At 53.0% G+C, this 12,843-nt stretch overlaps 1 protein-coding gene across 2 annotated transcripts in view; it reads left to right on the forward strand.

Moving 5' to 3' along the window:
* Positions 1–12,843, forward strand: part of SEMA4B (semaphorin 4B) — a 38,529-nt gene that overhangs the window by 23,783 nt on the left and 1,903 nt on the right. For both annotated transcript variants that reach the window (XM_060097392.1, XM_060097391.1), the window contains 12 exons: positions 4,301–4,464; positions 4,627–4,689; positions 6,254–6,352; positions 7,026–7,137; positions 7,418–7,531; positions 7,673–7,824; positions 8,944–9,125; positions 9,249–9,399; positions 10,464–10,674; positions 10,776–10,891; positions 11,116–11,282; positions 12,747–12,832. In XM_060097392.1, the coding sequence (XP_059953375.1) occupies positions 4,301–4,464; positions 4,627–4,689; positions 6,254–6,352; positions 7,026–7,137; positions 7,418–7,531; positions 7,673–7,824; positions 8,944–9,125; positions 9,249–9,399; positions 10,464–10,674; positions 10,776–10,891; positions 11,116–11,282; positions 12,747–12,832 (1,617 nt within the window). The remainder of the gene's footprint in view (positions 1–4,300; positions 4,465–4,626; positions 4,690–6,253; positions 6,353–7,025; positions 7,138–7,417; positions 7,532–7,672; positions 7,825–8,943; positions 9,126–9,248; positions 9,400–10,463; positions 10,675–10,775; positions 10,892–11,115; positions 11,283–12,746; positions 12,833–12,843) is intronic.

Raw genomic sequence — 12,843 nt, forward strand, 5'->3', positions numbered from 1 at the left:
AGCTCCCAGTAAATGTGGGTGGTTATTATGTATGTTATTATTTACATATATAATCTCATTTCTTTTTGTAACAATCCTATGAGGCGAGGTGGTATTATCCTCATTTTATAGATAAGGAAAGTGAGGCTCCAAATGTTAAGTGGCTTGTCCTGGTAGCAAACGGACAGTAAGTGACAGAAGCAGGATTTGAACCTAGGTCTCTGACTCGAGTCTGTGCTTCTAATCTCTGCTGCACTGAGACTCCCAGTTGGTAAGCCAGCCCCACTGACTGGCCCTAGTGAAGTCCACAGGGCAAGAGGGGTCGCAGAGGGCCAGGCCTTCAGGACACCATGGCTTTGAGTCTGAGAGACTCAGGGCAGAGGGGAGAAGAGCAACATCCCCAGAATGGGAGTGCGTGGTGTGAGGGGTCCCTCGCCTGTTTCTCCCAGACGTTTTCTGTCCCTTGGCTGTTTCACTGACTGGACTCCCAGTGTGACTGGAGGAGGTGTGGGGGCCTCTTGAGCAGCTGGCTTCTTTGGAGGGCTGGGCTGGACATGGGCTGGGCAGCTGGCGCCCTGGCTGGCCCTCCAACCTGGCTGTGCTCTGTCTGCATGACCCTTGGCAAGTCTCCCCACCCAGCCCAGGCCTGAGTTAGTCTGAGCTGCCACCTGGACTGAAACTTATCTCTGACCTTTGGCATTTCTGTATCTGGGCAGATTCCAAGAGCAGCCTCCTGCCCAGACTTACGGGACCCGTCTGGGTAGAAATGCCCCTCCTCCGTAGGCAGATAAGCATGGGCATGTGTGAGCCAGCCTTGCTGTCAGGAGCCTGGAGGGCTGCAAAAGATGAGGAGGGATTGTGGTAGCCGTTTGCCCTGGTCTAACTGACTCCTTGTGAGCCTGCTGTGGGTTTTTTTTTCATTATCCCCATGATGCATATGAGAAAACTACAGTTCGGTGAGATGATGTCCAAACTGCCCTACAAAGGACCTACCTACACGGAGCTTCTCAAAGTGTGCTCCTTGGGCCTCCAACTTCAGAAATCCCCCGGGAGCTCATACAATTGCATGTCCTCAGGCCCCATCCCAAGCCAGCAGCGTCAGAGTCTCCAGGGCCAGGTCGTGGATCTAGAGTTTAGATCTTCCAGGTGCTTTTGCTGCATCCAGCAGTTTGCAGACCAGGAGTCCAAGGAGGAGACCTCCTGAGCCGGCCTTCTATCACAGCTTCTGTTTTGCTGTGGGGCTTTGTGTAAGTTGCTTAATGACTCTGAGCTTCAATTTCTTCATTTGTAACCTGGAGATAGTAGCAGTTCCTACCTCACAGGATCATCGTGAGCACCCAGGGAGTTAATATCTGCAACATGTTTACCCAGCACCTTCCTGTGGTGGCCAACGGGAGGGGTCTCTTTTTGGGGGGGGGCGGTTCTTCCCGGACCAGAATGCAAAATGGTCAGGTTGCTCGTTCCAGAAGGCTGACCAGCTCATCAGCACAAAGTACAAGCAATGTAATTGAGCCCCAATTACGTGTTGGGAAACTTTCTGGTTGGGAAAAGTAGGGGGTTAGTGCTGGAAACTTTCCTTGGGCCTCCCAGTATATAGAGTGCTGATAGGAAGTGGTGAGGAGTTGGGAATTTGAGGCCAAAGACCTGGAGTCTAGTGTGATTCTGGACTTAAGTGTTCAAAGAGAGGCCTTAACTTCTCCAGACCACAGCTGCCCTGTGTGGTTTCAGTAACAGAGTTCAGGTTCCGGACATTAGGCTGGACTTTGCCCTGTGAACTCCCAGTGCAGTCCCTGTTTCGGCTCTGGTTCTAGAGTGACAAGCCACCTAGCTGCAGATTCCCTGTAGGTTCCTGCACCGGTACCTTGTGATACTACCCTCCCTCATCAGGAAGGGAACAGCCTTAGAAACTCCATCATTCCTGTTTGCTGGTGGGACGTCCCAGTATATGTGCTAGGAAGTCCTACCGAAGGGCTTCCTTCACCATTAGCAACCAGGTAAAAAGCTTGGCTTCTCCAGAAAGGCTGGTATGTGTTCTTCCTCTTGAATAATGAGGACAGGGTAACTTAATTTTCGTTTTCTCTTTGACCACTGGGAGGCTCAGTGCTAAATGTGGAGCCCATCTCTGGTAGCTGTGTGAGGACCTTATGACCTGCTTATGTGAAACCTGTCCTTCGTTTCTGGTTTAGATGTTTTCTTCAGATGTGTTTTTTCCTCCACTCCTGATGTTAGTGTTTATATTTTACTACCTTCTTTTCTTTGTGTTTCCTCGCCCTTTGTGGAACCAGGCTGGGGGTATGTAAAAACACTCACCATGTAAACACACATGAAGCTGTCTTCTCAACTGCTTTGTTGGCATGTTGCATTTTTTGCTTCCTCAGCTTCATGAAGCTATTTGTCTGCGTGGTTGCAATCCACTGGTCAGTTAGGAGATGCCTGGGGTTGGGTAGGGTGGCTGCTTTTTGCTTGTTTTTCTTTTCTTATCAGCTGCTTTGAATTTTTAAAATAATTTCTCTCCAAATCCATTAGTCACTGAAAGCACAGATGGTATCGTGGTGGATAGATGTGTGTGTTTATTTTTTTCTTCTTCTTTTCTTCTGATTTATTTCTTTAGCATTGCACAAGTATAGCCTGTAGAATCCAAAAATGATAACAAGTGCAAAGGGAAAAAAATTACCTATAATTCCACCAGGGATACCACTTTCCAGCATTTTGTGATTCACCCTTCTGGATTTTTTTCTATGTTTATGTTTTTCCCACAAACAAATAGAATCTAACTATGCATACTGTTTTATAGCCTTCATTTTCATTTAATGAAAGATACTTGAAATTTATATCAAAGATACATGCACATAATTTTTTTTTTAAGCATAGAAGGACTTATTGTGAAAAGCAGTAACTGCCTGAGTCTTCCCCAGCCCCAGGCCTGGGTAAAAGGTGCAATTTTAATCATTTAGACTTCTTGTTATACAGTGGTTTCCTCCACTTAAGTAAAATGCTTATCCCACGATTTCTTGGCTTATCTGACTTACTGACTTGCTGCTGAGAAAAATAAAGCTTTCCATCAGTTCCATCACCCTTCCCCACTTCCTCCAAATATTTTCTGCCACTATATTTGGTTACCTTTGCAATTTAAAATAAGATACTTAAGGACTTCCCTGGTGGTCCAGTGGTTGAGACTCCCAGCTTCCACTGCAGGGGGCGCAGGTTCGATCCCTGGTCAGGGAACTAAGATCCCATATGCGGCGGGTGGGCAGGTGGGGAGGGGGTGTGGGAAAATAAAATAAAATAATATACTTAAGCCTCAGTGTCTTGTTCCACTAACCACGGACAGTCTCTTGTGGCCCTGATTGCTCTCAGAGGAAGATATGGAGACTCGACTTTTTCCTTGACTCCCCTGGCCCCCAGCATCACAATGCCTGTCTGTTGTACATTCAATGTAACATTTACGTTCTGTTTAATAACCATACATCTTCCATGAGTGACTGTGAGGCAGTATAGTTGAAGACCAGCACCCCATGTTTGCATTCCTCTGTAAATCATGTTCACTGCAGCCCACAGGAGTGGGCTGTGCTTATAAGTCCTTCTCTTTGGGTCTAACGCCACTCAAAGGAGAATGTTAAATATACTTTTCTTTCTTATATTCCGTCAGTTGCTCAAAATCCATCACTTTATATTCTAGTTCGCTTCATATTTTGACCATGCTTTTTTTTTTTTTTTTTTTTACGGTACGCGGGCCTCTCACTGTTGTGGCCTCTCCTGTTGCAGAGCACAGGCTCCGGCCGCGCAGGCTCAGCGGCCACGGCTCACGGGCCCAGCCGCTCCGCGGCATGTGGGATCTTCCCGAACCGGGGCACGAACCCGCGTCCCCTGCATTGGCAGGCGGACTCTCAACCACTGTGCCACCAGGGAAGCCCGACCATGCTTTTTTATGTAACTCTGTTTGCTTGTTGGTCTGGAGTTTCTAATACAATAGCATTTTACCAGCTGCATAGTATTCCAGCAAAGGAAGTATTTGGGTTTATTTTCACCTAGTCCCCTGTGGTTGGACATTTAGGTTGTTTCAATTTTTCATTAATGTGAATGGTGCTATGATTGATGTTCTTTTACGTTCATCATTGTGCCTTTGTCTCGTACATAATGTTTGAGGGTCCGGGAATGCTGCTCCCCTTAAATCCGATCACCTTGTCCCCAGCCCCATGCCACCCACTGCTTTGCTGATCTACCTTCAATCAGACCGGTGCATTCTAGAGGTTGGTATAGGAGGGGTTCTTGTGGGAGGGAGGGCCCCCTAGGTAATGTCCATCGATCGTCCTCTCTCCAGACTCTGAAAAGCGGTCACTCCTCAGATTTGAAGTGGATCACATCTCCAACTATACAGCCCTCCTGCTGAGCAGGGATGGCAGGACTCTATACGTGGGTGCTCGAGAGGCCCTCTTTGCGCTCAACAGCAGCATCAGCTTCCTGCCAGGCGGGGGGTACCAGGAGGTGAGATGATGCTGGGGGACGGCTAGCCTGGGTGGAGGGTGCCAGTGGGGAAGATGGAACTTCTGGGTCCGAGGATGATGCAAACAGGAGAGGGGAAAGGAAGAGAGGGGCATATCCTTCGTTCCCACTTGCACACTTACCTTCCCCTTTCTAATTCCCCAGCTGCTGTGGAGCGCAGACACAGAGAGGAAACAGCAGTGCAGCTTCAAGGGCAAGGACCCACAGGTGAGCTAGCACCTGGAGGTGACTTGGGCTGAAGGAGGGACAGAGGGTGGTAGATCTGGGCCCGGGATGGAGGCAGGAGGTGGGAGCAGATGCAGCGAGCTGTGGTAGAAAGGGCATAGGCTTCTGAGATGGCCAGACCTGGGTTTGAGTCTCAGCCCTACACTTACTATGTCTGTGACATTGGACAAGTAAGTACATTTGCCTCTCTGAGCCTTGGTAAAATGGGGATAATGATGCCTGTCTCACTGGACTTACCGTGAGGATTCAATGAGCTAATAGGTATAAGGCACCTGGCACATAATAAGTGCCAAATAAACATCAGCTTCCAGCATGAGCAGTGATTGGGTGGGGGTGGGAGTCTATCCTTCTGAGGGTGGTGCCTGATGTAGCAGGTCTGACTTAATCCTGGCTTGGTTTTGGCCAGACCACTGGGTGGGAGCCAGTCCAGCCTGGGGTTCTCTGGGAGGACTCCTCACCATTCCCAGAGGCCTTCCTGGTCCTGAGTGCAGCAGAGGGCAGTTAAGGTGAAAGCAGAAGAGCGCCGGACTTGGGGTCAAGACACAGGTTCAAGTCCTGACCACCCCTGATTTCTTTTATTCAGCAGAAATGTATTAAGCACTTGCTCTGTGCCCAGGTGCTTTTAGACACTGGTTATTATATCATTGTGAAACAGAAGGTCAGGTTTAAAAGGTGGTCAGGTTACACTTCATTTAAAAAGTGACATTTGAGCCAAGACTACTTGGCTCAAATGAGGTGAGGGAGTTGACATGGGGGAGGAACAGGACTGTAGATTTCACTCTGAGTGAGGTATGTGGGGAACCACTGGCTAGCTGAGCCGGACAGTGACGTGGTCTGGCGTGCATTTGCAAAAGGTCACTCTGGCCGCGGTGGTGGAGAGCGGCCTCGTTGGGGCGAGGACAGAGGGAGGGAGACCAGTGAGGGGCAAGAGGCGATGGTGCCCGGACCAGGGTTGGACCAATAAAGGGAGCGAGGAACGGTCGGATCCCGGAAGTATTTTGAAGATGGGGCCACCAGGATTTCCTGATGGAAGAACCGGGGTGGTGGGTATCAGAGAGTCAAAGCTGGCCGTTAGGCTCAGGGCCTGAGGAGCTGAGAAGGCGGAGTAGCCGTCAGTGCAAGGGGCAGGTCCCGGAGGAGAGAGTTTGGTGGGAACAATCAGAAGCTCAGTAGACACGCTGTTAGAGCTGTTAGACACGCTCGCGGAGGCGATCCGCAAGTCTGGGGCCCAGGGTTCAGGGCTGTGTGTTTCCTCCTGCTCTGGGCGTAGCTGCCTCACCAGGTGGGGCCGAGACAGCTCAAAAGGGAGGGATTCTGTGCCTTCACCCCATACTGAAGAGAAGTTTTCCAATCACGGAACGACCTGAGGCCCAAGGTCCCCCATCTGCTTTTGCCCCACGAGGCTCCTGGAGTCTCGTTTACTCCAGGATTTGAGTACTGGGGAGCAGAGGCCTCACCCCCAGGGCTGGCCTTGCGTCCGGTGGGGAGGGCTCGGCGGTGCCCCCTGGTGTCTTGCTTGGGCCTGACATCCTCCTCCCTCCTCCAGCGGGACTGTCAAAACTACATCAAGATCCTCCTGCCACTCAACAGCAGCCACCTGTTCACCTGTGGCACCGCAGCCTTCAGCCCCGTGTGCACCTACATTGTGAGTGCCCCTCCTCACCCCGGACTCGCCTGCGGCTGGCCTGGGAACTGCCTGTCTTTGTGCCCCAGGGAGCTGGTCTCTAGCACTGACCCCTGGTAAAGGGCAGGGCCCAGGGGGAGGCCTCTTGACAGCAGTGGGCCCCGAGAGCCCTGAGGCCCAGCCCCAGCCCTGATGGCCAGGTTGCCCTGCAGGGGGCGGCGGGGGGTGGGATTCCCCAGGCACAAAAATGCTGGCTGACCCACAGTCACGCCCTCTTGCTTCCTCCAGCTCTTTCCCCTGCTCTCACTCAATTCCCGCCAGCCCACCTCGTCCACCCTCCTCAACACACGCATACCCTTACGTTTCTGCCCTACACACACCTTCATAAAGGGTGGCATTTTGAGGCTTTGGAGCAACCAGCTTTGGAGTCAGACATACCTGAGTTTGAATCATGTCGCTGCCCTTTCCTGGCCCACATTGCCTTTCTAAGCCTCCTCTCCTCTCTGTTCCGTGGGGCAACAGTGCCCACCGCGTCAGGTCCTGGTGAGACGGTGCTGGGACTGTGCCCGGGGTGCCGGGATGAGAAGGACGGCCCGTCAGACCCCTCCCTTCTCTCCAGCACACCTCCCTGTTCTCCCGCCGAGCCCCTCACTCCCTGGCGTGCCCCTGAGCTCTCCCATCTACTCCCCTGCAGAACATGGAGAACTTCACTCTGGCACAGGACGTGGTGGGGAACATCCTCCTGGAAGATGGCAAGGGCCGTTGTCCCTTTGACCCCAATTTCAAGTCCACGGCCCTGGTGGTGGGTGAGTTTTGGGGGTCAGGGGGCAGGATGGGCTCATTGAGGCCTCATGTGAGGACGGGCAGGGGAGCAGGGTGGGCCCCAGGTCTGAGCTGGTAGGTCCATGCCACACCGATTCCCAGGGGTTGCGGCGACCCTGGGCTGCCCTTGGGTTGGCTTTTCTTAGTTCCTACTCCCTCCTCTGACCTCCTCAAACAAGAAGGGCAGCACTCGTGTCACTCCAGGCCCTGAGCGGGAATGGGCTGTGCTGAGGGCTCATTCCCATGGGCATGTCCTCTTGGCAGATGGCGAGCTGTACACTGGAACAGTCAGCAGCTTCCAAGGGAATGACCCGGCCATCTCACGGAGCCAAAGCCTCCGCCCCACCAAGACTGAGAGCTCCCTCAACTGGCTACAAGGTGAAGTCCTCTTGCCCCACCCAGTGGGCTGTCACGGGGCCTCAGGGAGGGGGGCCCTGTCCACCCAGCAGGGCCTGAGAACAGAGTCTCGCCTGTCTGGGATCCCTGGGCTGACTCTGTGCTCCCCACTGGCCCCCACAGACCCAGCATTTGTGGCCTCAGCCTACATTCCCGAGAGCCTGGGCAGCCTGCAAGGGGACGATGACAAGATCTACTTCTTCTTCAGCGAGACTGGCCAGGAGTTTGAGTTCTTTGAGAACACCATCGTGTCCCGCATTGCCCGTGTCTGCAAGGTGAGCGGGCCGGGCCATCCCAGAGACCCCGAAGTCTCCTCGGGTACAGAACCAGAAGGCCCCGCACCTGTGGCCTTCTCCTGTCCTCCAGGAGGAATGGCTTGGCTACTGGCTCTTCTCTCTCACCTTTTCAGTTAAAATGTCTCTGTTTTTCCTTATAAAAAAAAAAACATGAAAATGTAGAAAAGGACACACGAAAATCACTTACAAGATAAGAGGCACCGTGGTATCGTGATTAAGAGCATAGACTCTAGAGCCAGGCTGCCTGGGTTCAAGCCCTGCAGGTCGTGTGATCTTGGGCAGTTTCCTTACTGAGACATCAGTTCGTTTCCTTCTCTGTTCAGTGGGAATCATAACAAAACTCCCTCAGGGTTGTTAACGATCTGTGTAGGGCTTTTAGAGATGTGGTGAGCAACCACTAGCTGTCAGCTATCGGTGTTACAATCCCACCGTCCACCACAAGAAGTTAGAATGTTCCTTGCTAATTTTTTTGGGGCACGTGTGTAAATACATACATATTTATATTATTTAAAACCATGTACAAACAAGATTTATACTGTAATGTGATTCTTTAGCTTCCGTTTTTGCTCAGTGGTGAATCGTGATATCTTTCCACGTGTGACATCTTTCCACGTTTGTAGATAGACTCCCCTTCGTCCTTTTCCCTGGTGTCCCACAGTAAGGAAAGCACTGTCATTTACTTAGCTAGCCTCCCGGTGAGGCGACTTGAAGGCTGCCACCTCAAGTCTTCTTTTTTTTTTTTTTTTCTTTTTTTTTTTTTTTTTTGCGGTATGCGGGCCTCTCACTGCCGTGGCCCCTCCCGTTGCGGAGCACAGGCTCCGGACGCGCAGGCCCAGCGGCCATGGCTCACGGGCCCAGCCGCTCCGCGGCATATGGGATCCTCCCAGACCGGGGCACGAACCCGTATCCCCTGCATCGGCAGGCGGACTCCCAACCACTGCGCCACCAGGGAGGCCCACCTCAAGTCTTCTTGATGTGAAATGGACTCAGGCGTGGCTTTGGGTCTGTCTCAGCCACCGCTGGGGAGGGGGCAGCGAGGAGCATCAAGTGTCCCACCCCTGCTCGTGCCTAAGCCCAGGCCCTCTCTCCCTCGCCCAGGGTGATGAGGGGGGCGAGCGGGTCCTGCAGCAGCGCTGGACGTCCTTCCTGAAGGCCCAGCTGCTGTGCTTGCGGCCTGACGATGGCTTCCCATTCAACGTACTGCAAGACGTCTTCACGCTGAGCTCCAGCCCCCAGGAATGGCGTGACACCCTCTTCTATGGGGTCTTCACATCCCAGTGGTAGGGCCCCCAGGACCTAGCTGGGAATGGGGTCGGGGGGATGAGTTGGGGCCGGGATTGGGCCCCGCTGGCCTCATCGTGAGCCCCAGGGCTCCTGGGCTAATCTGGCCACTTCCTTGGTAGGCACAGGGGGACCACAGAAGGCTCTGCCATCTGTGTCTTCACCATGAGGGACGTGCAGAGGGCCTTCAATGGCCTCTACAAGGAGGTGAACCGCGAGACGCAGCAGTGGTACACCGTGACCCACCCGGTGCCCTCGCCCCGGCCCGGCACGGTGAGTGCTGCCCCTGTGCTGGGAGGATGGGTCCCCAACTGTGCTGGGATCACTTGCTTTCTCCGAGTCTGTTTTCTTACCTTGAAAGTGGGGACGAAGCCCAGGCCTGCTTGTTTTTCTTTCTGAGTTAGATGTGACCATGAATGTCGGGGTGGCTTCAAACCTGCTTTAGGCTGGACAGGGGTGTCCCCCATCAGGACGCTGACTGCACATGCCTCTCCCCAACTCTGCTGTGAGCTCCTTATTTATTTATTGAGTGACAGGCCATGGGGGAATAGTCCTTTCTTCTTTCCTTCCAGCCTCATGGGCTCCCCACAAAGCAGACCTTGAGACAAGGATGTGAGTGCCATCAGTTTTTAGGGGAGGTGATCCCAGGAAGAAGCAGGGGGGAACAGGATTGTGGGAGGAGGGGGCGGAGCTAAGAAAGTGTGTGTCACTGAGCTGCTACTGCTGTGGGCACCTGGAGCTCGTTCCCTGGGGCCCTGGGAGGCTGCGTGGAGCACATCTCAGCATTGTCCCACTGGGGTGTTTGTCACCAACTCCTGTGCAGTTGAGGGTCACTCCAGGGTATTAATTCCTGGGGCTTTTACAGAGAATGACCAGGGGCAGAGAGAATCAGGAAGCACCCCGGCAATATGGGAAACTAACTGCAGGCACCCTCATGCCCCTACACTAGGAAGCCTTGGTCAGCCAGGGCGTCCTGAGAGAGCACTGCCAAAAGGATGCTACAGGATCAGGAAGTGTGGTCATGCTTCTTGAGGCTTGTGGAAGGGGGTGGGGGAAGGGTGGGCAGGAAGGAGAGATGGTTGGTGGGCAGAGAGGGGGAGACCCTGGCAGCTGGGGCCCTTGGGCGCCCCACACCCTGGGCTTTGCCCTTAGGCCTGTAGATCAGTGAGCTGGCTTCGCAGAACTGGAGTGCTGTGCTGTGGCTTCCAAGGGCGGGGCAGGTACCCTTGCTGTTCACTGGGGAGACAGGGCCGGCAATCCCAGTGGGATTTGCAGGACCCACATCCTGCTTGCTGCCCCAAGTACCACTCGCCTCAAGCCACCACCTTCTCCTTCAGTGCATCACCAATAGCGCCCGGGAAAGGAAGATCAGCTCGTCCCTGCAGCTCCCCGACCGTGTGCTGAACTTCCTCAAGGACCACTTCCTGATGGACGGGCAGGTCCGCAGCCGCCTGTTACTCCTGCAGCCCCAGGCCCGCTACCAGCGTGTGGCTGTCCACCGCGTCCCTGGCCTGCAGCGCACCTACGACGTCCTCTTCCTAGGCACTAGTGAGTGCTCACAGCAGGGCAGGCTCAGAGTCAATGGGGCATAGCTATTGGGATGTGGGCCTCAGGCTCTGCGCAGGGCCTGAGTGCTGTCCATGTTGCAGGTGACGGCTGGCTGCACAAGGCGGTGAGCGTGGGCTCCGGGGTGCATATCATCGAGGAGCTCCAGATCTTCTCATCAGGACAGCCCGTGCAGAACCTGCTCCTGGATGCCGACAGGGTGAGCAGAGGAGGAGTCTGGGCAGCGTGCTTGGGATGCCCGACCCCTGCCCCAGCCAGATGGAGAGATCCAGGCTCCTGGCATAAGCTCTCAGAATGTGGGGGCCCGGGAGCATGAGAGGAGGCCCCCCTGTGGGTGGCTTTTGTGTGCATTCGAGCCGGGTGCAGCTCTGGGTGGTGGCCCTGGCTGCCCGAGCCTGCTTCTCATCCCCCGTGCCTGTGCAGGGACTGCTGTATGGTGCCTCACACTCGGGTGTGGTCCAGGTGCCCGTGGCCAACTGCAGCCTGTACCAGAGCTGCGGGGACTGCCTCCTGGCCCGGGACCCCTACTGCGCTTGGAGTGGCTCCAGCTGCAAGCTCGTCAGCCTGTACCGGCCTGCGGTGGCCTCCAGGTGAGAGCTCCTGAAGGCCCCACCCACTTGTCCAACCCTATGCACTAGGCCTCCGAGTGCCTTCCCTAGGCCCTCTGTGGAATCACCACACAGCCTCATTTGTGTCTACTGTCTGGGAATAATTATTAATCAGCTCCCCTTCTGACTCTCATTAAGTGTTGTAGTTCAAACGATAAATTATGTTTGCCTTATGCATCTGTAAAGCAGAGAGAAGATTTGGTAAAGTATGAAATGTCAGAGCTATGAAAAGCTTTGCAGGAGAATGTCAATTGGCATGTGAATGTAGTTAAGGAACAAAAAATAAGGGCTACATAACAGTCCGTTAACAAACCCATTAAGGGAATTCCCTGGCGGTCCAGTAGTTAGGATTCTGCGCTTCCACTGCAGTGGTCACAGGGTCGATCCCTGATTGGGGAACTCAGGTCCTGCAAGTGGTGGCGGCCAAAAACAAACCAACCAACCCATTAAAAACTGTTTTCAAAATCACTTATTTAGATTTAAAATTTTCATATAGAAAAAAATAGAGATAAATAAAATAAAAACTACCCTAATCCTACCACCTAGAGAGACTTACAGTGAGATTTTAATATATATCCCCCCAGATTTTTCTACATGTGTAAAATAAAAATACACATATTTTAAGTAAATATGGGATCTGTCCTATTTGTAGTGTACATACTTCACTCAAGGGGATACCTGGTTCGTTTTATATTTCAAAACACCATGTATGCATATACATATGTACACCTGAAGGCACACTCAAAAAAATGCTGCCTGCCATTCTCACTGGATGGTTGATTGTGACTTTTGTAATGTTTTTAGCCTTTGTGCTTGTTTTTTTCCAGTTTTCTAAAAACAAATCAGTGCATGTGCATTGCTTTAAGAGACAGGTACATACATACAGATCCAGCTATCCTTCCTTACTTTTTCTAAGAGCTCAACTCACTGCTTTTGTAATTCAGGGTATTACAGTACCTTTTTTTTTTTTTTTTTTCTTTAGTATTTATTTACTTGGCTGCACCGGGTCTCAGTTGCAGTATGCAGGATCTTTCGTTGCGGCACAGGGGCTTTTCTCTAGTTGTGGCACGCAGGCTCTAGAGCGTGTGGGCTTAGTTGCTGCGCAGTGTGTGGGATCTTAGTTCCCCGACCAGGGATCGAACTCACATCCCCTGCGTTGGAAGATGGATTCTTTACCACTGGCCCACCAGGGAAGTCCCTACAGTAACTTTTAACTGAAGTAAATACTGTGTAGACAGAGGAGATGCCGGCCCAAACCCTGCGGGGTGGGGAATCCACCCAGGGAAGCCGCCTGCCTTTCACCCCTGCTTTGGGGCCTGGTGGTCCCTGAGCCCTTCCCCAGGCCCACATCTGCAGGGCTGCCTGAGGGCATGTGCTGCACGGAGGGTGGGCAGATGCAGTTTTGCGGGGGTTCCTGGCCCATCCCAGACTCTCTTTGGTCCTCAGGCCATGGATCCAGGATATCGAGGGAGCCAATGCCAGGGAACTCTGCAACGCTTCCTTGTCCAAGGCCCGGACTTCTGTACCAAGAGGTAAGGTGCCC

This window comes from Mesoplodon densirostris, chromosome 4 (genome assembly GCF_025265405.1).
Source record: "Mesoplodon densirostris isolate mMesDen1 chromosome 4, mMesDen1 primary haplotype, whole genome shotgun sequence".
NCBI classification, from domain to species: Eukaryota; Metazoa; Chordata; class Mammalia; order Artiodactyla; family Ziphiidae; genus Mesoplodon; species Mesoplodon densirostris.